Source organism: Rhea pennata, chromosome 17, assembly GCF_028389875.1.
Source record: "Rhea pennata isolate bPtePen1 chromosome 17, bPtePen1.pri, whole genome shotgun sequence".
Classification (NCBI taxonomy): domain Eukaryota; kingdom Metazoa; phylum Chordata; class Aves; order Rheiformes; family Rheidae; genus Rhea; species Rhea pennata.
The window spans coordinates 8,655,592-8,681,693 of record NC_084679.1 but is presented as its reverse complement, the minus strand read 5'-3'; the positions used below and the strand labels follow the sequence as shown (position 1 = coordinate 8,681,693).

General features: G+C 42.8%; 1 protein-coding gene across 16 annotated transcripts in view; it reads right to left on the bottom strand.

The window, feature by feature from the left end:
- Positions 1 to 26,102, bottom strand: part of FBRSL1 (fibrosin like 1) — a 548,288-nt gene that overhangs the window by 11,585 nt on the left and 510,601 nt on the right. For 4 of the 16 annotated variants that reach the window (XM_062590526.1, XM_062590519.1, XM_062590523.1 and 1 more), the window contains 10 exons: positions 17,092 to 17,488; positions 15,252 to 15,505; positions 10,524 to 10,759; positions 8,293 to 8,343; positions 7,257 to 7,352; positions 3,841 to 3,912; positions 3,226 to 3,264; positions 2,278 to 2,349; positions 1,890 to 1,973; positions 850 to 982 (listed from right to left, as the gene is read on the bottom strand). In XM_062590526.1, the coding sequence (XP_062446510.1) occupies positions 850 to 982; positions 1,890 to 1,973; positions 2,278 to 2,349; positions 3,226 to 3,264; positions 3,841 to 3,912; positions 7,257 to 7,352; positions 8,293 to 8,343; positions 10,524 to 10,759; positions 15,252 to 15,505; positions 17,092 to 17,488 (1,434 nt within the window). Of the gene's footprint in view, positions 1 to 849; positions 983 to 1,889; positions 1,974 to 2,277; positions 2,350 to 3,225; positions 3,265 to 3,840; positions 3,913 to 7,256; positions 7,353 to 8,292; positions 8,344 to 10,523; positions 11,012 to 15,251; positions 15,506 to 17,091; positions 17,489 to 26,102 lie in introns of all 16 variants that reach the window. The other 12 variants (XM_062590520.1, XM_062590521.1, XM_062590524.1 and 9 more) reach the window with 12 other exon arrangements.

The following is a 26,102-nucleotide window of genomic DNA, read 5'->3' as shown; positions in this document are numbered from 1 at the left end:
GCAGAGTAAGGTTAGAAAAGAAAATTACGTTAGCTGCCAATTGATTAGAGACATGAAGAGCTAAATTCTATCATATCAGTTGATAAGAGCTCATTCAGAAGGCTGCTTTAGCTTAAACACAGAAGGAAAATCCTGAAAAGTCTAGGAGGAAAGTTAAGCCCCAGGAACAGAACAAAAAGAACGCTCGGTAGATCAACACCAACAGGAATAGAAGCAGTGACCTCCAAAACAAGAATGTCAGAGTTGCAGAGCCACCCACAACAGTAGTAGGAACAGTAGATATTTTTTTTTTTTTTTTTTAATTCAATATGCCATTTTAAGTCTTAGAGATATGGATCACAGGGGGATTTTACATTTAGAAAACACAGCTTTCACACATTCATTTTCTGTGATATTTATCAACATTGTTATTTTACAAAAAAACCCACATTTTCAGAAGACAGACAGAAATGTGGTTGAGTGCAGGAGCTGAGAAAAACAACATGGCAAATATAACGGAAGGAAAGAAGCTGTTGCCATTTCCAATCCTGTGCAATGGAAACATTTTGAGGCTTTTTGTCCAAAATTGCTTTATAAAATCACTCTGTAGCCTATTAGCCAGGCACATAAAAACCAGCTGTACAGACACACTGTTGAGGATCAGTGACACTCAGAGGAATCAGCATTAGAGGCGGCAGACAGAGCATAGCCCAGTGGCTCATCTCTTCTAGCAGCCCAGTTCTGATTAGTCCCTAGTGTTTCCACATCCCTGTGTAGCAATCTTGCCTGCTTCAATTACATAGCTGTAGAGACACACATTAAATACACTGACTGTTTTCTTTTCTGTGACAAATGACGATCCTCCCTTACCTGTGGTTGAAAACAGAGGCCTGGCAAGATCCTGTGGGTAATGGAAGCCTGGAAACACCCCGGGGGCAGGAGGTCTGCTGAACAGGTCGAGTTTACCACCTATTTCTAGCTTGTGGGGATCCAGCTGCATTTGCTGTCAAATGATACAAAAGCAATCTCATTATACATTTCCTTTCTTTATGAGAGAAAAAGAGAGGGAATTCAGGCTCACTCCTGCTTAGTACTGCCAGGGAGAGTTAGTGAGAGTGACAGCAGTGTCTCTGCTCACGTACCACCGTCATGCTCTGACAGCATCTATAAGGCTATTTCACTCCACAGTATCTCTCAGCTGCCTCATCCACATGAATAAGGCCTGAAGTGAGCTCATGGCCCCTCAGCACACACAGCGGAGCGTGCAACATGATACACTGCGTGCACTGCACCCCGGCATCAGTCAGCAGCCTCAGCCTGACAAAAATATTCTGCAGGCTTAAAGCTGCTGACAGAAGCCTGGAGAGTTGGATGACGGACCCGTCTGTTTTGCTGTTCCCGTATGGAAAGAGATTTTCCTAGGCTATGTCTTTCCTACAGCTAGTGTAGTTCAGTATGAAGACAAGGGGAGAAGAATGAAGAAAACTGACTATGAGACTCCTCCAGAGGCTATTTTTACTCTGCCCCTAAAGAAGCCAGCACAGTCAGACTGAGAAATTGTGCCTAAGTTGAAGACATAAAAGTCTCTCACTAAGTATACAGCTTAAAGATTAGATACATTTGCTTACTAAAAAAAGGGATTTACATAGTACACCTACTTAAACAATAAATATTCTTTATTAATCAGACAAAAAAAATTACAGCAGGAGCTTTGAAAAAACAATCACTAAGAAGTCATGCTATCTGCTATTCTGTCTAGCACAGGGAGCCTCGAGCCTGTACTAACACCCAGTGTCCCTACACCTTGTTATTTCCTGAGTTTTAAATCCCCTCCCTCTGCCCCCCCCCAATCACCATTGCGATGCAGCAAACCCAGCAACCTCTGACACAGTAACTATCATTCTACTCGCCTGCTCTATGTTTTGTAAAATGTTCTTCACCGTATCGGTCATTTCTCTCTGAATAGGATAATACTCCATATTCCACAGGAGGTACTAGTACAGAAGGGAAACGATGTTAAACATGTATGCTTTGTAAAAAAGCTGGATTTTGGGCAAAATTACCCTCCCCCTCCCTTTCTTCTTCTCTTCCTCTGGCTGTATTCTTAATATCTACTGCTCATTTTACTACCCTTAGCCCTCAGATAAACTTTACAGTTGCTACAATAAATGCTGAAGATTGAAAGTGTTAGTTAATATAGGCAAGCTTGAGAATCACCACTAGTAACTGCTTTCTGCTCATTAGTCACTAAAACGTAACTTTCAAGCCAAAAGACATGGCTTTGTTCCATAAACCTACCTTTATCTTTTGCTGGTGATGGTAGATCTGCCAGGCAATCTGTACATGAACTGCACACCACTTCCCGGGTTTCTGTAACGGAAAACACAGGAATTCAGATTGATAGGTAATTCAGATTAATTGATATGTTAACAATCTACATCAGATAGACTATTTCCCTTACTATTGAAAAGACAGTTAAGCAATGAGAACAGCTGACTACTAAAATAGCACAGTATGTGATCAATGTTTTTCTTTTTTCTGTACTGCAACTGATGATTTTTATATTAAAAAAGAAACAAACAGGAAGAATCTGAGATGCATGATATCTTCCTCATCTTATGGAGAACTGAGATCCCTGCCTTGTTCTTTCTTACGCGGGCATCCTCGTACATAAACCAAACTAAAAGGCAGCAAAGTATGACGTGCTTAAGACAAAGCAACTTATGGTTAACAATTATTTATGAAAAGAACCCTGTTCATCCACCTCTGCTGCACTGGGTCTGCAGGCTGCAGTGGTTGTTACGACCATCTGCATTTGGGGAAGGGTATGGACAAACAATCACCAACATAAGCAGTGCCAAAACTGTGTGAGTTACTGTTCTTGGCTGAGTTGTGGCACTGACTCTGAGATGTTTTCATGGCACATTAGAAGCACAAATAAAACACACTGACCTAAGCCACTGTGAATTTGATCACTTGTGAATGTCTGTCCATGCTCATAGTCATTTATTTCTGTGACCTTTGCTTCATACTGTGAACTATTAATGCACATAAATGGATGCAAAACAAGGTTGAGATCTAACCTGAATGTTATTAATCAGAAGCAGCTAAGAGCTAACTATGACATTTTGCTTTAAATAAAAGATGAGCCTGAAATTTTCTACTAGACATGTTAAATTTCAAAAACACATGAACAGAATTTGATATATATATATATGTATATATATAAAAAAATCCCCCACAAACCTTACTTACTCTTACTGGAGGCCTGTAAGGGTCTGACACCTACGGAAAAAGGAGAAATAAAACAATCAGTCTTTCTAAATCTAGCCAATATATAGAAAGGTGGGAAACTTCCTTCCTCTGAACAAGTAAAAGCATTTATAAAGCAATTTTCCAGAGAAGTCCCCTGTGACACAGGAAACCCAAAAGGCTTTAAGGAGGCTTAAAACTTCTCTTTCATTCCTTGCATTAAACTCTGCAGAATTTTATGATAAGCAAAGCGGTTTCATGCCAGAAACTGAACAGTGCCAGTGTTTTTCTGAACCTCATACTCATTCTGAAATGGAGTGTATAAAACCTACCACCTTCCAAGCAGTGCTTAGGGGAAAGACCCTGAAAGGGTTTCCTGCCCCATTTCCCTTTGACTTTGTTTAAACAAGTCAATCAAATCCCTTGCATTCAAAAACCAGCGAAGGCTACTGTCATCTCACCAGAAAAAGAAACTTGTGTCCTCACTGTACATTCAGAATCTAGAAGGCCAGTTTTCTCATCAGCTGGCCTCTCTTTTTATTATAAGCTATCACTGTGCTCACTGTAACTCCAGATAAGCTCAAAGAAAGGTTATATATTGTTGCCTACCCCTGGAGTCTTCTGCAGAAGGGTGTGGTGGACTGTGCCTGGTCTACCTGCTACATCAATAGGGTTTGACGTCTGAAAGACAAGAACAGAGTGTGAGTAATATTGTCTGATACCAGTGGTACATTTACATCTCTATCTGATGTTAATGGCATTAATTAGTCCATGTTTGTACTGTGCTTTGAACACGCATATTGCTACATTAGTGCTAAATGTTATCTCTTACTGACAGCCAACAGCATTTAACCACTGTGTCATCTACTATTATTTAGTAGCGGTAATAGTATTACAGCAGCACCTCTAAGCCCCAGTTGAAATCACAATCCCATTGTGCTAGGCAGTGTGTAAATGGATGGGAAGAGACAGTCCCAGTCTCCCAAAGCTTATTCTTCAGACAAAACAGGCAGAGAGTAGGAGAGGAAACAAGAGAAGTGGACTGATTCTCCCAGTGTTTCAGGCAGCAGCTGGTATCAGAGTCAGGAACAGAACAACTCAGGTGACCCTGTCCAATATTCCAACGATTGGACCATAGCCCCTCTCCAACTGGGGCTAGGTAATAAAATAGTTAAAACAGCAACAGTCCATCTACTTGGTTTGACAAGGCACAATGAGAAACCTTAGAAGGTGCTTGTGGGTCTTTTATAGCTTTGCATTGTTTATCCCATCATTTTCCAGCAAGAATTAAACACCTCATTGAACAGATTGTCCTCCGGATCCCACCTGTTGCCCTGTTCTAGCTGATCCCCAAGAACTCATTCATTTTCTCATTCTGGAATCTATCAGCCTCCCACTCCCTGTGCAATTGCACCTGGTATCTCTGAACAGCTGAGTGCAAAGGGGTTAAACCTAATTCCCCAATTGATTATTTCACTTATATTTTAGGCCAAATTGCAATAGATTGCAAACAGTCACACTGGACAAGGAATGAGTAAAACCGTAGGTGTAGGGGGAAAGATTGGTTTTAGTTTGTCTAAGGCTACATAACTTCCAGATTCATTAAAAGGAGCATTCTCATGTATGTGGGTAAGTCAACAACCTCCTCAGGCAGATCGGTGTTCTCAGGGCCTGACAGCTGAGGTATATATAAGGTGGCAAATAAGTTACAGCTATCATACAGACAAGACTTTTAAGATCACAACATGTTAACGGCATGGTGTCATCCTGTCCGCTTATTCCCTGGAGAAAGATGTAAATGCTTCCTCCGGCAAAGTAAACTGAATACTTCTGACCTTTTCAAGTTCCTTGCTTGTGAGAAATGGCCTTTGGGAAACTCACTGAGCAGTTTACCGTCAGCCTGGATTTATGTGCGGTGGATTTACACACACAGCTGTAGGCAACTGACACGGGAAGGGGAAAAACAAAACCAAGACCTCTGCTTTGGAAGGCAAGTAGTGCAGGATTCAGCGTGCCAAAATCAAATCATCGAGTCTGTAGCGATTATGAAGGCTTTACTCAAACAGCTTGGAAGGGAGAGAATGGAAAAATGGTGCAGTAACAATGACTTGAGCAGCTTTGCCCAGCAGTTCAGCTCTGTCTCCTCTAAGAAACTGCAAAATAATGTGCCAAAGTGGCAGATCCGTTTTTCAACCTACTCCTTTTTTTCCCCCCTAATGTTAGATTCCATGTAAATACAGCACTGCCTAGAGCTCAAGTGATGTTACTGACTAACCATGGTACCAGAGTGTGACCTTGTGATGTTTAACCTCAAACTAGCAACTGTTCTATATATGTATCATTAAAAATAAATTAAAAGCTAGTTCTATTACAGCACTTAGAACTGTTTAAAAATGTAAGGAGTCTGTGATCACTTTTTCTTTCTTGCAGTGTAACTGTTTCTCTTTGGTCTAATGGTTTTTTTCACAGTAAGATGGTATCTATAAAGCTCTGTAATGAAGATAGAAACCAGAACAGCATGCTATCACAGTATATCAGATGTTCCTCATTAACAGGACCATTATATCAAAACTGAGCCCTTATTTCCATGCAAGCAAAATTTTGCCAGTTCCAGCTCCTTTTCTTGAGAAGTAGAGCTGAGATCTTGACAACTTGGGGTCCACAGGGACCTCCTGGCATTCTTTGCAAGAATAGCAACAATTAACATTGGCAAACAGACTCCATCAAGGAACATCTACACTCTGTCCCTTTTGCTCCCTCTGCTTAGATGTTAACTGTTACTCTTGCATGCCTGTACCCATTACACGCAGAATTCTTGTTGAAAAAAGCTCTTCTAAAGACTTTGATCTTTGCCATGTGTCTAGAAAATAAAAGTCTAAGGCATTTGATGGGCACTGAGGAAATACTCCAGGTTCGACTTAAAAAAACGAAATTAAGTGGAAAGGTTGTATGAGGCCTTATTTGCAGTAGTCGCTAATTACCGACTTCCACTGATGTCAGTGGGATTGTTAGGTAAGTAGTGCTATATGGTGTGGTTACAGAAATGACCTTCCAAAGGCAAACCGAAAAGAATTGGATACAGTGCTGTTTTTTAAAGACTTCTAACACAGTAGCAGAGTTTTACGGAGATGCACTTTGAAATAAGGAAACTTCAAAATCACGGTAAGGAAGCCAAATAAGTCACCTTACAAATACAGTAAATGCTGCATTTTAAAACTAATGCTAAATAATGTTTCTATTGTGTTTGGACAGAATTACTGTTTTTCACACATTTTAAACTATTTAATAAAATGAACATGTTTGGGAGAAAAAAAAAGTGCACACTGCAAAACTGACTTAAAATGGTGGTTATCATGGCAACATTTCCAAATGCCAATCAGTGCTAGCTATAATGATATGTTATAGTTGCAGGGTACCTTTCAAACATACTATTTCAAAGAAGCTTGCAGGCATTAATCAACCCTTATAAAACCCACTGCAGAATAATTTTATAGATGAGGAAGCTGAGGAACGGAAGATTTAAGCGACTTGCCCAAGGTCAGACAGTGTTGGAGCTGGGAATAAAAATTCAGCTCCTTCAAATTGATGTACCCACATAAAGCAGTCTCTCCCTATTGTTCCCACACTTTTACAGTCAATTTCTCATTTTACTGGGAGTAAACATGGTGTATCTTTTGCAATCTCAGTCTATTAATTTGTAACATGATTTGGGACTCATTGGTCTATATTAGCTGTAAATGTTTCAATCAAACAATGCATTTAACTGTATGCTTCTCCTCCAGTTTCAGCTGACCTCACAAGTAAACCACTACGTCCTTTTCCAAGGAACAATCTCTAGTGCCAAGAGAAAATGTGCACTAGAGGGTTGGCTGCTTTGTGCAGAGGATGCTCACAGATCTGTGATCCAACCCTATGTTCCACTTCTGCTAGTTAAATCATGTGCTATAAAATCACCAGAGACACAACTCTGAATACAGTTTCTCTCCCAGCAAAAGAACAAAGCCTGCAGAAGAAGAAGTTTGTACCTTCGGTTGAAATGCTCCCTGAAGTGACCCAAAGGGACCTGAATGTGGAAGCATGGGTGGCATTCCAGGCATTGCTGGAGGATAGGTTGGAAAGAACTACAAAAGAAAAAGAGATGCTTATGTCACAGGACAACTTGAACAATAATGGAGCTAGGTGCCAAGCCTGGCACGTACAAAAATAGTACTGTGTCAAATGAGTGCCACAGTGAAAATGTGTACTAAATTTACTTTCAAAAATTTTAAGAGCAAAGTCAAAACTTGGAAAATGTGCTCATCTGATGAATTTTGTCGATAATGCATTTTTTCTTGAAAAAAATAACGAAGTGTGCCTTTAGAATTTGTGAAACTATTGTGGGAAGCACAGAGCATTCACCATTCTTAGAAGAATTGGAATAATTTGGTTTTGTGTTCATTTTTTGGTTAACTGAGCATTTTTCTGCCGTAGTAAACAGATCAGTCCTATTTTGAAATGTGACCTGCTTTCACTTTCAAAGCAAAAAAAGAACCACAAGATGCTGTATTACACACTAACTACAGGCAACATGCACCACCTTGTAGTCGTGTGGGCTGGGTTAAGTTTTGCTTAGGCCTCTCCTGAGCACATACAGCAGTTTTACAAGTCCCAAAACATATCGAGTTTTTGTGCTTTGGAGCAGTGGGGAGCACCAGGAAGAAACCACCAGTCTGACTTACTCCTGTGACCTGAGCAAAATCTTGTGAAAGAGCCAGGCACTCCGGGCTGCTGCACTGTGAGAAGCTGCAAAGATACTGCAGTGACCACTGACTTAGCAATTCCTGCGCATTCTCTGCCATCCCAGGCACAGCGATACAGAGCCGCAGCCGCAGCAAAAATGCAGAAGATTAAAAAAAAAAGCCCAAAGAAAATTTTCTATCTTAAAAATAAATAAATAAATTGAGACTGAAAAAGAGCTGTAGGAATGAACGAATCAAAACACTACCCAACAATTCAAAACAAGCAAAAGAAGTGCAAGCAGAACTAGTAACAAAGACACCACCTAAAAACGTAAGCACTCACGTTGGAATGTCGAAAGTAAGGGTTGTCTAATTTGGGAGCGTACTTGTCAAACTGGAAAGAAAAGAGAGAAAAAAAAGGAAACAGGTGAGTTTGTTTTCCGTAGTACAGGACATAGCAGGCTTTCAACACAGACAAATAATCATGGCTCATCTGTACAACATTTAACACAGCAGAACTGACTTGCTCACGTCCTTGCTCACGAGGGAGCTAACTGACTTCCCAGCCCTGTCAGAGGTGGAAAGTTCAAGGGCCCCAGCTTGTTCTGGGTGCTACAGAGCCTTGCCACAGGCTCCTCGTGGACTCCACATAAAGCAGGTCCCTCATTACCCAGACAACTGTATGGGAACTGCAGCACCGGGAAACCCAGTTCAGCTCCAGAGCGAGATCTGGGATCTGCCTCTAAAGCACTCAGCTAGATCACAGACTAGAAGGTGGGGAATACCTTCTGCAAGACCACAGTTTCCACCACGGGGCAATCAGTAATTGTTCCCTGTTTCCTGGGATCCTGGAAGAGGCAGAATCTGTTTTGGAAGGGGCTTAACAGCTTCAGATGCACAAATCTCTCTTCCAAAGGAGTGCTCTCTAGAGAAAAGATGACCGTCAAGCTTTTCCTTTCATGCATGGGGTTTTAACACCTCCACACATGCAGTCTGAGAGCCCTACTTGTTTTTATCACCCTTTGCCCTGTACCACCTTGAAAGCAAAACCAAAGCACGTATATGTTGCATTTTAGAACAATATGTACATTCTGCTGGGCAGGAAGGAGAGGGGAAGTGGGCAGGGAAAGGCAGTTCTAGGACCCCACCAAAAGCTGCTTGTTTGGCAAGTCAGCTGTTGTTGCACACTACTCTATGTGCAGGAGAGTGGATTTGTAATTTCATTAATTACAGTTATTATTGGAGCCATGTCCCCTCCAGTGTAAATACCATAAATTACAAAACACATGCAGCTGTAAATTTCAACGCTCTTCTCTGGTGCTGGGATTAACAGGCCTGATCTAGTGGAATATAAGACGACGTGAGTGGACTACAACAAAAGAGCCTTGCAAGCTGTTTTCCCTATGACCGCAGCCATCAACAGGGCGTGGGTGGGAGGGGAGGAAGCTCTTAGCTGGATCAGGTATCAGGATTCTTAAATAACACACGAGGTTTCTGAGAAGAGTTTCAAGGTTGTTTTACACAGACCAAGAAGGTGTTTACACGTAAGTACATTGAGCAAACACCTGGGGCTGAATTTTGGGTAGATGGCATTACTTTAATTGTTTTTCTGCTAAGCAGATTACGACCCAACAATGTCATCAGGCAGTCATCAGTGGGAAAGAAACGTGTTGAAATACTGTTTTCCTTGAGTTCTTGGTAGTTCTTCCCAAATGCTGCTTTTACTGTTACTCCCTGCTTTTGCTAGAAGAAAAGGACTGTTTTTACATTTTACATACAGTGTGAAACTGAGAAGGAAAAAAGCTGAACCTTGTTCTTTCAACCTAACAAAGTAATTGCCAGAAACGGGAAGAGAGCGCATTTTAAAGTACTGAGAAAATCCATTTGCGCCAGATCTCAAACAATTTTCTAACAGCTGCAGCAAAACCCCATTGTGTTACAAGCAACTTAAATGAAAAAACGCTACAGCTTATTGCACGGCCGGGAGGATGTCTCCCTCAAGAAGAACCAGCCACACGCAAATTAGTGCTTGTTGACGTAATCAAATAATAAGTGCCAAAATCAATACAGACTGGGGAATTTGGAGGAAGAGGGACAAAACACTAATCAAACAGAACAGATGCTGCACTATGGTGAGAGCTCCAAGGAAGCAAGTATTATATGCCCCAGAACAGACGAGTGATGGTCCAGAACCCACGTGGGGACTGCGTTTGGTATTGGAGGCCACCAGTTTTGTGGTGCCCTTGTTTGTGTGATTTGGTGTGTCGTGGCATTGAGCTGGTGTGGCTCTGAGGATGGGGTGACTGAAATACGCCGAAGGACACACAAAAAGGGGAAGTAGAGGGGCTCAGGGGTCTCGGGGAGATGGCATCCGCTGCTCGGTAGCAGCGCAGAGGAACTCGGAGGCTCGCTGTGGTGGCCCTGGAAGGAAAGGGGGTCCCTCAGGAGTGCAGGGCCTGTCTCTCCAGGGCCTTGTCGAAGGACAAGGACCGAACGCCTGTCTGAAATGAAGAGGACTGCTTTTTGACAGAGTGGGTTAGGCTTTTTGACCAGAGATGCTCTACTTATCCTCACATTTTGGGCTGGGGTACGCACCATGGGAGGTGCAGAGGGCGGCATGAGCGGCGTCTGGGGCAAGCTGGATGGAAAAGGAGTGAATGTGTGCTGGTGGGTGTGTTGGTGCTGATGCGTGTGTTGGTGCTGGTGAAACTCCGCTCTCAGCAGCGGCACCGGGCCAAGTGAGGCAGCGGCCCGGTCCGAACTCTGAACCAAAAACCGGTTGTTCAGCTCTTGCCTGAGCAGTTCGTGATCTAGAGGAGAGAGAGAGAGAAAAAAAAAAGACACAGAGGCCCGTGGGCCCGTGAGTTCCACAAAGACGGAGGAGAGAGAGTCAATATTCACCTGGCATTCCCTGTTTCGGCAGGTCATGCTGTGGTGGTTTTCTACGTGAGGACTCATTGGTGGAGGTAAGAGAGATGCCTGTGACAAAGTACCAATCAGAATCCCCGAATGAGGCTGGCAATACATGATTGGTTGGTTGAATGATATCAACAGGCTGGTATCTAAAGGCAAGAGAGAACACCATGAGTCATCACAGCAGAAAACATCGCCCCGCCGCCTCCGCCGCCGCTCCCCCGCGCCGACCCGCTCCCGGCCGTCTCCTCCGCCCCGGCCGGCCACCCTCGCTGCCGCCGGCCGGGGCGGCGTCATCGGCATCGCCGCGACTTTGCCTCTTTCCGGCCTCGCGCGCCGGGGAGCCGGATTTTTTCCCCGCGCTAGCACACGGCCGGGCGCGCTCCAGAGGACTAGCGGCTCACTTCAAAACAAGCGATACTGACCTGCTTCCGTCGAGGTTTTGAAATTCAGAAGCGTACGTGTGCTGAAAATGTATTGTGAACCCAGCACGTATGTTACGCTTCAAACATTTATATGCTTAGGAGACAAAATTTCAACCAGATCTACAACGCAATGAGGTAACAACGGACTTGGGTGGCTGGAAGCTACCTGCTCAGCCCGCCAGCGCTTTTCAGTGTACTCACACGCCACGTACACATCCTCCCCCTTTCCAAAAGTCACTGGGACATGCACACACAGAGACCAGGAATATCTGTCCTACAAATTCTGAAGACCTTTTTTACAAATAGCATTTTTTGAGATTTTGAGTTTAAATACTACGCAATCCTTTCCTCACTTTCTAACAGGCTGTAGTTGTCATTTTTTGTCCTCCTCCAGGGGCCATTTCCTCCCATGAGAAAATAAGGAGGAGGCAGCAGTGGGGAGAAACACTGAACGGGTTCAAGATTTCATGCAGGTTGCCACCATTCAGAAACAAAATGTTCTAGCGTATGACACAGGGCTTCTCCTCCGCATCTTCCTCTGGTAGAACCAGATTAGGTCAAATTTAAATATCATTTGGGATGGTGCAAGACAGAAGCATTTCAGAAATGATCTGGCTGAGGAGAATAGGAACAAATGTCCACTTCCCCAGAAATGCCTGCCAGTATCCAATAAATACTCCTGTGATTCTGCCTAACAATTCCCAATAGGAATCAACATCCAACACATCAGATGCTTTGTAAACTGAGAACAACCTGGATCACGAGATGTTGATGACATACATCCATACCTGACTGCCCTATTCGCTACTAACTTATGCAAATCTTGAAGTTCTAGCTTTTTCAGTGTAATGCCCCTTTTAAACTGCAACAACAAATATAAAGACAAAAGAATGCTTGAACTTCCAAGTTTTATTTCATATTGCACAAGCACTTCTTTCCCTAACATTTTTAGAGTAATATTAGAGGTGTTGAAATGACTCCTTTTTAGAAGTGAAATGGTTACGATCTTTAAAAATAAGCACCCTGATCTGAAATTTCATTGTCTCTACAAGAACTAAGAAGTCTTCATCACACTGAAAGTCACTTCTGAAAACAAATTTGGGGTGCCTTAGTCATTTGCTTCTGAGTTACAGTATGTTGCTAAGAACAGGTATTGTGGACTGCCACAATTCATATAATAATTTGTACTTACACATGGACAGAAATGGTGAGCAAAAAATACATCTACTTACATAGATATGTAAGTAGAAATACATCTTAGGCACGAAAGCCTAAGGCACTGAACCAAAAAGGTCTATAATGAATTTTTCTTGGAGTAAGCAAACCCTCGAAAAATAGACTGAAATTACTTAGTTCCAAAACCTAGTATCTATATAGAATACGAGCACGGTTTCATATATGCATGTGCCTGTGCATGTGTTTACACGTTTAGATCTGGCACGACTTAAGGAAACTGAAGCCTTCTGTTAACATCAAGATAATCCCTCTCCCTTTTTTTTTTTTGAGGGAGAGATAAAGTGAACTGGCAATTCTAAGTGTTCTGATACCCCATTTCTTTAAGAGACTTGAAGTCAAGCTGGTAGATTGGCAGCTGTTTCTAGCACTTAACCCTGTACCACAAATTTGGCCTTTGTAAGGTAAAGCAAAAGGCCTATAGATGTTTGGAGGAGCAGTGTAGCACCTGGAAGAGTGGTTGAATCATAGGAAGGATGGGATTGCTGATCCAAGAAATGAGAAGCTGTGGGTGACGTTAGCATCAGACCCCAGTTCTCATACCCAATGATGCCTTGTCCAGCGGGTCAGGCCATATACTCAAGTATATGTACTTGAACACCACTACTCTGTGTGCACACATGTGGTGAGCAGGGAAAAAAAAATATTTTTGCTGATGTTGCCAGGTATATTCAGAAGAGGAGACGCACAGATTGGTGTATTGCCTGTGTGTCATACATACAAGTCAGCCTTGGTGCCCCTGAGTAGAACGCAGCAGGCCATAGGAGGGTTGCAAACTTCAGGTTTCCAAAGGAAGAGATGCCACCAAAAGTACATTCCTGTACATTCAGAGACCTCAGTTACTAGCATCAGCAAATGCAGTAGCTCAGAGCTCTGCTTCTGCTCTTGGGAACACGGCCAAGCATGCCAAAGGGAATTGAAAGGAAGAATACTTTCTCTTCCAAAGAAGGAAGAGAAAAAGAAGATGAATAAAAGGAGACCCAAAAGGCCATACCCTCTCTGAGTGGCTCTTCTAAGCTGGTGCTTTTGTTGAGAGCCCATGTGCACACAAACAGCACAGCCAGGATTATGCTGCTAGCAGCAGTTGGATCCTAGCTCTCCAGGGCTCCTCAGCAATATTGTTTGCTTTCAAAAATTTACGTGAATGACAACAGAAGCTCCTGGCTATGCAGCATGCTCTGAATTGATTTTATGATGTGTCAGTTTGCAGGCATTTCATATAATGCAGACAAGAGGCATTTCACTGTCTGCAGGATTAGACGCCCAGACCTTTTGCTCCACTAACTCAGGCCTCTCCTGCTTCAACGGCAGGAGAAATCCTTTTAGTAGCAGCAAGACTTTTACCGTTTCCTGGCAAGCTGCTGAATGTGAATAGGTCACTTGATCTTGCACCTCCTGAAGCTAATGGTAAAAACACACTTGCTTTCAGTGACTGCAATATCAGGTTTTCAGGGACCACACTGCTATTTCCTTTTGCGCTACTTTCAACGTCTCCATCACAGTAGTTCTTTGCCTTAAACAGGGGAAGCAGTGAATAGGTCCCCCACAGTGCTGCCAACATCTTCCCAGCTATGTGGTTGAAATTCTAGATAGTGCCAGGGCCTGTGAAAGCCAGCAGCTTTGGCGTATGTGGTCCCACATTTAGCTAGGAACCTATATATATATATATATTTTTATATGTGTGTGTATATATTTTGTCTAACATCATTCTCAAAGCTCACTTTTGACCAATTCACGTTTCTCTTTCTTTTAAAGCAGCAGTTCTAAACAATAGAACATCATTTAGCTCCCTGAAGAAAAAAGGGGGACGTAAGGTCATCAGAATTTTCAGCAGCAAATCTGCCCTCTCCTTTAACTGGCTTTGGAGGAAACAGAAGGGTACATTTTTTGCAGAATGCTTGTCCTGTTTAATCCCTGCTGAGTTAGTTGTAGAGTCAAATGCCAGATCAAAAGGAGGCCCCAGCAAGAGAAAGTAGCAGGGAAGTCTCCAGCTGCCAGGGTCTCTTCCAGGAACAGCTGTAGGCTAATGGATAAGCCATAAACACAGCATTTAGGGCAGAAGTGACAATAGAATGGGGCCAGGGTGAACAAAGGAAACTTTCTAAAAGGATGCAAAGATAGTAAGAGCTGAACAGCAGAGCTTGTCAGCTGAGCTGTCCCTGCCTCCTATAGAAAGGCCAAGCAGCCGCGGACATACAGCGAGCATGTGCTCCTGCAGGCGCTGAAGATCCTGCCCTGCTGGCGGGATGTGCTGCTTGTTGAAGGATCAGCTCAGCAGATAAGCGTGGGAGGCTTCTTACTTGTCCCTCAGTTAGAGCAGCTCTCTGAGCCCATCAGAAGCAGCTTCAGCTCAGTTCTAATAACAGCAGCTTTCATTAGAGGGGGAAGAAAGAAGGTGAGAATGGCAAATGGGACATCAGTCCTGAGTTAATCTAAACAAGTCTGAGGACTGTAGAATGCAACACTGAACAACTCACACCCCAAAAAGGAGAATTTTTGTTTTAGACATCATTTTGAAGGCTTCCTCTAGGAAGCTACAGTGCTGCCTCTAGAACTGAGTCTTTCCTCTGGTGAAGTATGCCCAGGTCTCCTACCTCTTTTACTAATACTCTCACAGTTCTAGCACACATTGCCCCAGGAGATGTCTGCACCACTTTGTTTTACCTGCCTGTCAGTCAACCCATCTCTCAACATCCTCCAGTGCATGCATGGAAGAAAGAGGGTAACCTACCCGCAGGGTGACCTGGTATCACGAGGCTGTTGGTAGGTAACGCTGGTGGAGGTGGCAGCGTGGGTGGGGTGGCGAACATGGCCGGATGGTGCTGGTGTTGGGTCTGCGATCTGAGAGAGAAGTGCGAGGTAGCAAGATTAGAGATGGAGAGGGGCAGGGCCGGGCCGGAGGAATGGTGTGGAGGAATCTGGGGAGAGAGGGGAAGGTGCTTCGGGAGGCTGATGCTTGTTGCACTGCTAGCACTGCTGCTCCGGCTGTAAAAAGAAAAACATGGCGGGGAAGAAGGGGAAGAGAGAGAGAGAGAAAAAAAAATAAAAGAGTCTGTTACAATACAAGTCAACACCATGGAAGAACTACACTAATAGAAACAACACAACTATCCAATATTGATCTCCCCAAGCTTACAAAAATTTTTTTTTTGGGGGGGGGTGAAGAGAGCAACAGATCTTAATGAACTTCCTCAGCTGGAAGAGGCAGGATGTGAATGACATTTCCTTTGATGCCTGAGCAGGCTGCAATCCTCAGAGCTGTCTGTGAGCTACCGAGGAAGGCTGCAGAGGCAGCTGGATTTTGCACCTTTATTTAGCCTCTGATGACCTTGCAGTGGCCATGTGTGCCCTTGCGAACGCAAGATGCAATTACTGTAATTCCTTTTCTGTTACTCTGGGTGTACTGAGCTGCGTAGTATGAGTGACTTTGGGACCAAGTTACCTCTACTATGCACACTGTGTAGTTATATTCATGAAAGCATACAAGTACACACCATTTTAATACATTATTTTCATAATAAACCTGTATTTTGATTTTTTTATTATTATTGCTCTACTGGAAATGATCTAAGTTTTGTGGGGTGAAGGATATTATCACTGCATTTATTATTATTTATTGTAATTCCCACAATACTAGTATTTGTTGCAATCTAAACTTCAGAGATATCTTGAATAGTTTGAAATATTATTAGTCATTTATACCGTGGTGGTGTTTACAAGGTACCATCAAGAAAGAGCTTAACTATGCTTGATACATTAAAATACACATTTACTGGTAGCTCTGTGTATGCGTATTTTGACCCCTGAGCAGCCAAATAAGATGTTTAATACAGTTTTCTAATCTTGTTCAACTAATCTAGTTCTGGTTTGGAAGACAGGACATGTTTTCTCTACCAGCAAAAACACTACATAGGTTCCTGCTGACTGGATACACTCTTCTTTTTAGAAGCTCTTTCTCCATATCATTTTCACCTATCCTACTTACTGAACAAAGACAGTTTAAAGGGCAAAGCTAAGCCTCCTGCTAGACTTACACATTTAATCAACATTTCAGATTGAAGTAGATTTTCAGTCTACACGGGAGTCCCATTGTAATGGGCAAAGCATTTTCTAACATAGTTATCCCTCTTTTGATGCTCGTTAACCAATGAAATTGTGATAACCATGAACAAATCATCTGTAGATTTTCAGTGGAAGTCTATATAAATATGAACACAATTAAAGTCTTCAAACTTAAACTATCTTGAATTTCTAAAGGCTAGAACTGGCTGGTTCTGACAAGACAGTGCACAACTCCACTAGACACTGGACCTAAAGAACATTATTGCACAGTTACGCATGCCTAACTCCCAGAAAGGTTATCCCTGTGTTTCAAATGCAACTATCCACCAGTGCTGGGAAACCCAGGATGTGGAGATGGCCCAAGAAGTGCAATATCCAAAACATGGAGCATCTTACCTAGAAAGCGAGAGTGCTCTTGGCTTGCTTCCCAGCTATTTGTATGCCTTTTGAAACAAGCTTTATCCCAGCAGTAATATAAAATACTCTACACAGGTGTCCCTGTTGCCTACCTGATATTATTGAGTCCGTTGTGGGCCACCTGGTGATGCACTTGGTAGTTGAGGGGTGGAGGGATGTGACTCTGAGGCTGGGTCCGAAGCTCAGGTATTAACTGAGGCTGAGACTGTGGCCGAGGTTGAGGTTGTGACTGTGGCCGAGGCTGCGGCTGAGGTGTGAGCCTTGGTGGTGCTGGTGCTGAAATCACTGGCTCCTTCTTCAACAGTGGGCTTGCTCTGGCGCTTGACGTGGGCGCTGAGGAAGTAGAAGTCACAACGGCAGCTACTGGCTGTGGGCTGGGGATAGGCAGGGCAAAGGGCACGTCAGTGCTCAGTTCCCGGCTCCGCTCTAGCCCAGACACTTTTGGGACGTTGGCTGCTTTCGCTTCTGGCTTGTCATTCAAGGTGGGACCTTACAGAGGACAACAAAAAACACAAAGCATATGCTGAAAGGTCTGGGTTTGTCTCCATGCATGATAGAACATATGCCTGAAAAAAACAAGTCATGTTTCAGCTCGTGGGAGCATCGTGGGAGCACTCCTGCTGCAAGATGGATGTGTGTTTGTGTGTCTGTCCTTCCACTGTCCTTGACTGGTCAATCCACGATACTTTGTTAGCATGCACGTAAAAGACTCAGTTGTCACCGAATGAATGCATACTACAAAGAACATATAGCTCCATGACTTCTACAGAGTCCCAAGGTTACCTACAGTAGGAGTGTGAACATGTCTCGAGTTACTGTGGCAGTATTTCCTGCTCAATTTAAGTTTTAAGGCTCAATAATAAATTTGTGAACATAAGCGAGGTCACTAAGACACTTCATTTTCTCAGCAATCTCTCACAGTAACGTACATTACGTTTATGCTCTGCTGCAAGCTACAACATGCCATGACCCACCAACTAACCACTAGTAGTAACAACCCCACATGGTTTCTAGGAAGGAGGCTACCTGGGCTCTTCTTGCAGCAGAGGAGGGGACAGCTCTGCTGTGACGATGTAACACTGTCTTTCCACGACCATACACTTGTGTGTAAGAATGGAACAAAAGAAGGCTGGAAAAATCCAGTCCCAAGCGCAGCGAGCATGGAAGAGAAACCTGCTCATCCCAAGTATCCTATGTACCTAATGTTAGGTGCACCAGAACTATAAAGGATGATGTGACCATATCAAAATATACCTGAGGTGACAATTCCACATAGAATTATTCCTTCTACAGTGCCAAGTATTTCTTTTCTTCAAATTAAGCTAAACAAAGCAGTGGAAGGGGTTAAATGGCTGGAAAGGAAATAAGAAAAGGGAGGAAAAGAGAGATTATCCAAAAGGCCAAAGACAAATGAAAGGACCTATATGAACATGATTCAATTCACAGTGTAACTCCCTTTCAACATTATCTATGTATCCCTGAGTGCATGCATACCAAAAATTAGTCACAAGAAAAGCTGTTCGTGGGTTATGAGAATTAGTGTTCACTCGTTTCATGTGCACACCCTCCACTGTGCACGCTGAGGTTCTCCATGACATTTTCTATATAGCCTTTTATCAACCACCAGGATGCGTTGGGGGTTTGTTCATTTTAAGTTGTTTTTTACAGACACGCGGGAGATGCTACCTACACACATTAGCATGTTCACAACACCCGCGTGAACAAATTCCACCTTGGAAATTTTCCTGCCCCATCAAAGGACTGAGACAGTTCCTGAAGTAGGAGGTGTGGAAATAGCAGAGAGCACCCAGCGTGAGCTAATTCTGGTGATGCAGACAGACCGCCCCGGCATTGCTTGTGCAGTCTATGTGAGGCCAGATTTGTCACCGCCAGGGTTTCAATGGCTTCAGCTGCCATTGAACCAGAGGAAGACAGTGATGAGCCAAACCTGGTAACATATCAGCTCACTTTCTGTTCAGAAAAACACACACCTGGAGATGGCATCTCCTGCCTTCAGATAAAAGTCATTTTCATATACTGCTCTGGGCTCTGCATGTACTATGGCATCGTTTCCCTTATAAGGCACATATATGCCTGTATACATATATTCAGAATGCAGAAGGAGAAAGAATGGGAATATATGGGCTATATTCAACAGCTGAAGAAATCAAGAGGTTTGTGGTCCATGCCCACAGATAACAGAAACAAACAGATTTCCAAGCACCAGCACTTTGGCTGGAAGCAGGCACAACTGGCCCTGCACTTTCAAGCACCTTACATGGGTTACAAGTTTAACACAACATCTGGAACTCCTAAATTATTCACTACGTCAAGTACAAGGCTAACTCTTGTTCGTACAAGGCTAACTGGTTTCACTGAATCCCCTTTTGAAATATGAGTTCATCTATCACGAGTACCCTGGTTTTGAAGATGCAGCTAGACTTGGTTCCAGTTTTATTTAGGCTGACAAAGGTTTTACATCTAAAATCAAATTCTCATCTATCTTGTGCACTAGTCTACTTTTATAAGGTCACCTATGTTCATAAATTTACCTCAGATTTCATTAACAATACTGTTAATTTTTGTTAATTAAACAAAATCAACAAATTTAATTGTTAATTGTTAAATTAACAAATTCATTAACAATAGAAAAACTGCCATTGACTTCAGTCAGGTCAGCGGTCTGCACAGTCTGTTTTTCAGAAGTGTACTCACAGTTGTAGATTCTGCTTTTTTTAGGAGTTACCCATTAAAAGCAATTGGGTTTCATTCCTGACCACAGGTTTCCTGAGAGCCTATTAGCTCTTTCTATCCAACAAGCCTCCTCCAACAGAGATAAACTTCATACCGTGTAATTATAGGCAATGTAATCTAATGGTGTATATTCAAAACACACTGGTACCACAAAAGTTAGTTGAGTAAAAAGTCAATTAGATCCAAAACAAATCAATAAAGTCTCACATTAAAAGCAGCTGTTTTGACCAGCTTTATGTACAACTATTGATTCCCTGTGGCTTCAGCATTAGTTCTTATTTGCAATTTTCTCAAAGCAAAAGCTCATGGTCCCTTGCTGGCTGAACTGACCAGCCAGCCTGGTTGTATTCATTAGTATTAGGGGTACATGACTGATTTCGGCTGCCAATTTGTGCCTCTCAGGTTGCAGTACTATAATGTTTTTCTTTGTTTCCTTCTTCAGCAACAATTCAAGACTGAAAAGAGCCAGATGCTTTTTCTGCAGAAGAGCTATGGGCATGACAAAGAACATTCCCTCTCTTTCTGTAACTATGTTTAGTAAAATCAGGAGCATTCAGAAAGGAAAGACATGGTGAGAACTGATGGACAAGCGTACAGAAGCGTGAGAAAGAGCAGGAAACCCAAGCACGCTCGACATCTCATGCAAATCCTGTTGTTTCGGTGACTTTGTCATTTCCACTCCTGGTGGCTGTGATGAGTACAGCAGAACAAAGCTGCTTTTGAAGGGAATAATCACCTTCTTTCTTAGGTACGTAACAAGATTATTACCATGATACTTCTTCCAAAAATCTCCAGTCCAACACTTTCCCCTCCATTCGTACAGAAGTCTCTTGGGCACCTTCTTACTTCACTGAACTGCATCAGAAAGTTAATTTTCATGATTCTAACGAGTGGTGCAGCCAATTCAGACTAGATTCAAAAGTCTGCAGTTTCTCCACAGGATACTTGTACGTTCCTGCTAAGGGAATGGTGTTCTCTTCTGCCCAGGTTTGCACCAATCAACCAGAATGACTGCTGGTCATGCATGGAATTATCCCAAGGAAAGAAACTGAATATTCCCCTTTGTGGAAGCTGGATCAGGTCTCGTATAGGTTCTTTCAGGAATTGCTGCACTTCAGCCTCATAGCCAGTCTTTTCTGAGAAGACAGACCTGCAGAGCTAAGCGCAACCACCCCGATAAAAGGACTGAATTCACCAGACTACACCACAGCGTTCTAGAGGCAAAAATGTGTTTGTTTTTACGAAGTCCTAGAGTAATTTTCATGCTTAATGATAACAGCCTGAGCCAATTTGCCTAAGACTTGACAGTCAGCTCCAATAATTCAACCTTAATTAAAGCTGAACGCATGTCAGTTCAGCTCTTTCCTTCACAGGAAATCTGACATTTACAATGATTCATGTTTCAGCCATGCTATGGGAAGGCTGGATCACACCTGCCATTCTCCACCACGCAGAGCGCTACCCCTTTTCAGCATGCCAACTTTGTTTATTTTCTAACCAAACACTTTGGACTTCTTCCATTGAGCTGTTTTCTTAAATGAACAGACAGAGGAACATGTCTTGATTTCATGGGGATGAATGACGACTGAATGTGAGAGAGACAGAAGAAAGGACTAAAACTGCCCCCATAAGAAAAGTAAAACCGATTTAAGATTAGTAATTCTTGCCTTTGTGATCAACTAATTTGACATTTGCAGTACTGCAGAACATCAGCCTTCCTGTGTCTTGTGCTACAATGCCATTCCAGTTTAACCTGGTGAAGATGAAGATTTAAACAACTTTAAAAAGCACAGAGAACTTCAGCTTTTGCTCTTGGAACTTTGCATACAATAGTCTCCAACATACAATAATGTCAAACAGCACACAAAGTTCAAAGGAAAACCCACGGTCCACTACCAATGAATCTGATGCAAAAGGTACATTTCAGACAGCGTTATCTGAACCCCAAAGACCATCAGCATGCACCCAGTATGAAATGTCACTGTATTTAAAATCCGTGACTGGAATAAACACGCACGGCCCAACCTCATGGCTGGACAGGGTGATATGCTTGCCAGCATGTAGGAACACAGTATTGCAGGTTAAATACAATACAGAAAGTCCCAGACACAAATTCAACCTTTTGTTACAGGAATTTGCTTTCAAGCTGATTAAGAGTAGCTCAAGTGCAAGGGATTAAACATGTAAAGGCTGCTTCGAGGACTCCACTAAGCAGTTACTGTGTTATACAAACAACTCTTAGGGCAATAACATACATTTCCAGCCCTGCCTCTTGCTCTTTGCAAGCTGCTGGTTGTTGCTGAAAGCAGACTGTCAACACACATACAATGTGATTGGAAATAATCTAATCTTGCTTGCACGCCTTTCCTTTGTCTCTTGGAAAAAAGAAACTGGAGTCATTCAGTCTATCTGTAGTCTCCCTTGGTGTAGTCAAACAGCAAGGGTGATGGGGTGATGGGGTGAGAAAGAAATGCCTCTCCTACATCCATCAATGAAATCTCTACCAATGGCAGCTTACCAAGAAACACAACCACCACCATCTGCAGCCTATCCACCCACCCCATACATCCTTGCACACAGACATAAGCCAGGCTAGCTATTACGAACCCTGCTCCATATTACAATTCCAGCAAGAAATGCTGCAAAAGACTCACCACAGAAATTACTGGGACATATGTGGCAAGAAGCTGAATATTTCAGACTTGGTTGATGAGTCCCAGAGAAGAGTTTTGAACCATCACATACAGAACAATATGATTTTGCAGCAGTAGGGCCAAACAAATAAATAACTAAAAGAACTTACATAATGGATTTCAGCAAACCTTTTTAAACTGAGCTTTTAGAGTGCTGCATAATGTACTGTGGACATGCAACATATATAAGCACAAGCAAGAATAAAGCATTTTGCATTGGCAATCATAATGCTGATGGTGGCAGAGTGCTTACGAGTGAAAATTAATATTTAAGTGCTAGTTCTTCATCCTCAGCTGCCTTTTGCTTTTATATGGATGGCTTTTTCATTGGGATTTAGGCAGGTAGCACTACTTAAAACATTAGACAACTGGTCTGTAAAGGTACAGCAAACATAACTAAACCACAGAAGCTACCCAACCTACAGGGCACCAACTTCTTCCACCTATTTTAATGCAAAACAGTAGAAGATAACACAGGCAGATTGGGATTCACATACAAAAACACTGGCTGGAAGGCTCCAAGGTGTATAATGTGAAATATTTTTAGCATTATTATGAAGCAAAGGCCAAATTTTTACTGTGACAGTAGTGTACTGCATATGTTAGGTTGTGTCAAAAAATGTTCTTCTGAAATGCAGGCTCTTCAGAACATAATGGGCCTCTGGTGAGTTTTCCACAAATAATTACAGTGTTTTCTCGCAGAGGAAAGTAAGCACAAATCCTCGTGCTTGGCTTTGAACTTGCACTGCTGAACGAAGCAGCGTGTGCGCGGGGAAAGATCTTTTATTGTTAATGTCAGCGGCTCCCCAAGCTCGGCAGCGGCGACGGAGCTCGGCTGCTGCCTTGCAGCGGGGAGCTCCTGCCGCAGCCCGGGCTGGATGCAGCCCCTGTCACTCAGCTCATTTGTACGGAGCTGTCTGTCAAGTCAAATCGTCTTGCAACAATCTCAAACACCCTCCGAACAGCTGCCACTATCAATTACGCTCGCAGACAGCCTCGACTATCAGGCAGAGAACTGGAGCGAGCACTTGCCAGTTTTAATAAACTGTGTTGCCCAAGTCATTTAACCTGCTAGATTGCTGTATGCCAGGGCTGTAACAAGCCTTCAGCTCTTCAAACCAGAAGAAAGCAACAGTGGCAAAAAGCTGTCAGCTTAGTCCTCAGAATTAACTTCCAAGTGTGGCTCCCTCCCTCAGCTTCTGAAGCACCCACGTTTAGAAGTAAAATATCTTCAAGTCATTTTCATGCTGTCGCGACGAGGAAAGCGTTGCACGTTTTTAGCGCAAAGCCGATGCCAACGAGGGCGAAGGGTGGACGCTTGCCCGTGCTCGGCACCCGCCAGGGTAGAGTGATCCCATAGCTGCCTGCCACGGTGCCCAGCCACGCTGACTCAGCAGCGGGGGTTTGGGTGCTGCGGCCCCTCCGAGAGTGCTGCATCCACCGCTCCTGCCGAGGATCCTCACGGACTTGGCTCGCTTGCCGATGCTTGCACAACTAAGCACTTGAGCATGGGGAATTTAAATTCACTCTGGTACTTCTAGGAACTGGTAGGAGAGAAATATTTATTTAAAATCAAACCACTTCCATCGATATCAGTGGTCTCCTTTTGTGGCATATGTATAAATCAAGATGTCTGTGAATGTAAAACTAAAAAAAAAGGTCTATTGTTAGATTTTCATTTGCCATTTAGGAATCTGTACTTCAATGGAAGAAAGTATACTGGACTCTGCAAATCAAAAGAAAGTTGAAAAATACTACGCTCAGTGCTTTCCCCAGCCAGCTGTGAGGATAGGACCCACTGTAAATCTTGCAGCACAGAAGATTTCACTCCCTCCCCAAGAAATCAAGAGCAACAGCATTAAGATCTCTGGACTTCATGCCTATTTGCTGCTTTATGGTTCTTTAATGGGATACTTTATTCCTGGAGATTTGGGGGCTTTCCATGCTCTATCCAGGCATGTTAGCTGTAAGCATGCATGACGACACTCTAAAGCTGCAGGAGCTGAATGAAAACGGGTGCCAAACACAAGGACTGGGGCCAGAGCATGAAGAAGGCAGCTCACCATGCAAATCCCTCCGAAGTCAGTCACACTGCATTTTCATAGCCATGCTGCTTCTGGCACCATTTCAATGCAAGCTGAAACTGGATTTGAAGCTAAAGCACCTACTGTGGATGCTAGTGTTGTAATGAGATTGAAAGTTTCATACAGGCTTTTAATCTAGGGCTAAAATAGTGGATCAAACACTGCAGGGTTAAATCTCTTCAATACTGCTCCTAAGAATATGTCAGCTGCCTGAAAACCAGTGACATAACAGGCCATAAAACGTTACTAAAGCTTCTTCTATTTACTTAGTAAAGGTGTTTTTGTTTTGCTTTGTGCTGTTTTTGCTATGTGCAGCATATTGTACATCTAATCTCAGTGACAGACAAGCAACAAGGTAAATACGCTATTAGGAAGACAAAGAGCCCCTCAAACATACGAAAGCAAGCAAGCACAAATATTCAACTTGAGATTTAAGCTTTTAAACAGACAAAACTTTATGTATCAAGTAATCTTATGATTTTAATTAGCCAAGCAAGTGCAAATAATAAACTATCAACTACTACATTACAGGAGAAAATGTACTACTTTTGCTGTTTGAAATCCATATTGATTCCCCTCTAGCCTGCGAGTTATTAATCACTCCAATTAAATCACAAACACAGGTCTTTACGCTGAAATTGAATACCCATCGATAAATCAATAACTCAAATCTCCAAGAGCAATTACTGTTCAGCACAAGAGCAGCTTGTTACACAGAGCTCCGTGCCGTCCACAATTCACTCTGCCCTATCTTCCAAAAGCAGTGCAAACAAAACGGGGAAAAAAGAATTTAAAACTATTATTTTCAAAATAAACAGACATCTGCTTAGAGTTACCTAATCTCTCACATCACAGAGGCGGATCTGCCAAGGTCACATTGGAGACATGATTACATTTTTTCACAATTTGTTATTCCAGCAAAGCCCTGATAAGATTGAACTATTGAAGTTCACACTCTGGTTTAATTTCAAGAGGTTAAATGCCAAATCCTTTTCTTATTGCTACAAGGAAGGGATCTGCCAGGCTGTATAATACCCTGTGTGGGCTAAGACAACAATTTTGTTTCATCTGCACAATCTTATGAAAGTTTTGATTTTTTTTAAAATGACATCAGAGAACTTGAAACACCCAAAGAATCATTAAAAGTAAAATCTGAAAGTGAGATTGTTCCAAAGGAGGGAGAATGACCTTTCAGACTTCCTAGCCCAGAGAACCTAAATCAATGGCTGGCTGAGAAAGCACATTCACTAACCAAAGCCAGAAAAAGGCAAGAAAGAACATTCTCAAACACCAGATCATCTCTGCTGGGAACAGGAGATGATTACCCTAGCCAGCCAAGCGTACACAGGGTCAAAGAAATTCCCATCTTTGCCTAGCAAGGTAACTGATGCTTGTCTTGATGCAATGAAAAGAGGAACCATTCGCATTTAGGCTCTCCGACTGCCGCCTCGTCACTTAGATCTGGTGTCCTTTCTGGAGGAAAGCTGTATTTCTGCATAGTCTTTGCATCTCACTGGCTCATCTCTTCAAGCAGGCCCTGAGTGCCATCTATCACCCTTCATTAGGGGAGCT